We start from the raw sequence: 2,705 nt of genomic DNA, 5'->3' as shown, positions 1-2,705 counted from the left end.
TGGAGATTTTCCATAGTCATTTACATGAAGAAGTGCATTGCACGATACAGAAAATATAGCTCGAGAATGCTACGACGCTTTCAGAGTAATGTTAACTTGTGTGGCTAATATACCCCTCCCTAATCACGATTTCGTCCTTGAAATTGGTAATGAAGCTTCATGGGAGTCAATGGTAGAAGCCACTGAAGTTCCCGTGACCTATCGTGCGGGTGTCTCCATTAAGTTTGTTTCCAAACATTCTACAAAGGAGTGTGTAGTAGTTGGTTCATGTGATCCATATTTTGCTTCTTGGGTTGAGAAAAAATTCATCATTATCATAGGAAAAGCTAACAAATTGGATAGTTCTTAAATGGAGCAATTTCCAGTGAAGGCCACAATCAGACGTACGGTTTCCTTAAAGTGTGTGTATATGTATGTTAGATTTGAACATTCATAAATCATAAAGTTACACGTGTAGGTGTTGCATGCATAAAGAACAAGGTTACGTGTGTGTGTGTGTGTGTGTGTGTGTGTGTGAGAGAGAGAGAGAGAGAGAGAGAGAGAGAGAGAGAGAGAGAGGTTGGATTTGTACATGCATACGCCACTTTATATATATGTGTGCGTGAAGTGGATGTTGGATTTGTACATGCATACAACACTTTATGTGTGTGTGTGTGTGTGAGAGAGAGAGAGAGAGAGAGAGAGGTATTAACGTCGGTAGAATGCAACACGAGGGCATGTAGGACCAACGGTATGAGAGAGAGAGAGAGAGAGAGAGAGAGAGAGAGGAGGGGGAGATGTACACTCATAAAGCACAAGGGTTATTCTAGACTTGGCAATGGGCATTTACTATTCCAAGTAGCCGTTATATCGGATGCTCCTCTACGACCCTCTACAACGGTATTTTGGTACCTTGCTATGATGTCCGCTCCGCCCAAAAGAAAAAAGGGTTCCAAACGGTCATCTCAAAGCACTCAAAGAAGGATCATAAGCAATTGTGGTAACACGCTTCGCATAGCGAAAGAAAGCTTGGTGTTTCTTCATATTTGCTAGTCACACAGTGTCGCTCATTTGATTGTTTTTGCTTTTTGATTTTTGACTTTTGCTTTTTGCTTTTTGCTTTTTGGTTTTGGTGTTGAGAAGAATGGCAAGTGGAAATGAAGGAGGGCAGCAATCACCAAGGGGCAGTGCAGCGAGTTTTATCCACAAACTGCTAAGGTGGCTCAATTACACTGTATTAGCAGCATCGTTAATAGCCATAATCTGCATGCTAGCATTAAGGTTCTTCCCTACAGCATGGGCCTGGGGCTTTCTCTCCTCCTTTCTCTCCATTGCATCAGCCATAGTGGGCTGCATTTCAACAAGCCCCGCAGCAAAGGGTGGATGCTACAGCCTACACATGTTCCTTCTTATCACATCCACATCCATCCAAGGAGCTGTTTTTCTCCTCCTCCTAACAAGGCCTGATGCAGTTCTACATCATCTGCAATCCGACAGAAGTGAGTATGATGGGAGGGTCTTGCTCAAGGTGAATGCTGCAGTCCTCCTATGGGTTTTCTGCATTCAATTGGTCATCCTTGCCATGGCCTGCATGGTGCATTACTGTGAACCCATTGATTATTATGAGGATTTGGAGGGCAACAAGACCGCCGCCGTCCGTCGCCGTGGTAGTCGAAACTTCTCCAGAGTCCAAGAGGAGAGCTTTGCAGATGCTGAAGCACAGCTTGGGCAAGCTCAACATGAAGGAGGCAAGAAAGAGACAGAGATGGAGGCGTCGTGCCTGCATTAAGGCCATGAAGGAGAAATACACACAGAAGAAGCCCAAGGAACAAACCCTTGACAATGATAAACCCTTGGTAGTGATGAGATCTAACATAACTCATGATATGGTGAGGGATTGCACTCTACTATCTAGATGGCATGGGGGCATCATCCTGCCTGCCAAATGCATTCGTGGCACATGCACATGTATCAATTCCACTCATGGCACATGCACATGTATGAATTATAGCCATCCATAGCATGTGAATTTTTGCATATGACACATATTTTGTTGAAGCTTATCTGTGCTTCTTCTTTCCAACTAAATAAGGAAAAACCAGCCTCTGGTGCTTTTTGTATCTGTAGCCCTAGATGTACCTTAATTTAAGTTAATGAAAATAACTTAAGCTTTAAAAAAAATAAATTCTGTTGGCATTTTAATTTCAGCACATTAATCCATTTCATAACTAGTTAATTCAGGTGATGCTGCCACATACCTGTCCTCCTCAGAGAAAGCTGCATGTCATTTAGTTTTTCACTGTACATTCTGAAAAATTGTTCAAACCACACACGCATGTTCAATTTGTCCGCCGCCCACCACAGATATGTACATGAAAAGCAAGCACGTGCGCTTGTACATAACACAATCGCTATTTTATCCACGTAAAGCACAAAAATAACGCCACTCTAATCTCTCACTATTTAGAAATTAGTGGACAGTGAGAAATTAGAGTGTAGAGAGTGTACATAACACAATCCTCAATCCTAATTTCTCACTATTTTATCCACATAAGGCACAAAAATAACACCACTCTAATTTCTCACTATTTTAAGAGCTCTTGCCCTACACTGCACCAGCCCGGGTTCAATACCTGCCCTCTTCTCCCACATGCCCAATGGCATTAATGGCATACGGTCCGTCAATTTTGTCTCTTAAATAACCCTAGCAACAAAATACATAATTA

General features: G+C 42.4%; 1 protein-coding gene across 1 annotated transcript; it reads left to right on the top strand.

The window, feature by feature from the left end:
* Positions 1-988: 988 nt before the first annotated feature.
* On the top strand, positions 989-1,915 carry LOC147613019 (uncharacterized). Its single transcript, XM_086782023.1, has one exon. It carries the CDS (start codon positions 1,124-1,126, stop codon positions 1,766-1,768), a length of 645 nt encoding a protein of 214 aa, XP_086638149.1. The 5' UTR covers positions 989-1,123; the 3' UTR covers positions 1,769-1,915.
* Positions 1,916-2,705: the final 790 nt, after the last annotated feature.

The sequence above is a fragment of the Cibotium barometz genome, chromosome 44, assembly GCF_041138505.1.
Source record: "Cibotium barometz isolate CiBa-2024 chromosome 44, ASM4113850v1, whole genome shotgun sequence".
Classification (NCBI taxonomy): domain Eukaryota; kingdom Viridiplantae; phylum Streptophyta; class Polypodiopsida; order Cyatheales; family Cibotiaceae; genus Cibotium; species Cibotium barometz.
Note: the sequence above shows the minus strand (reverse complement) of the source record. Positions and strands in the feature narration are given on the sequence as shown.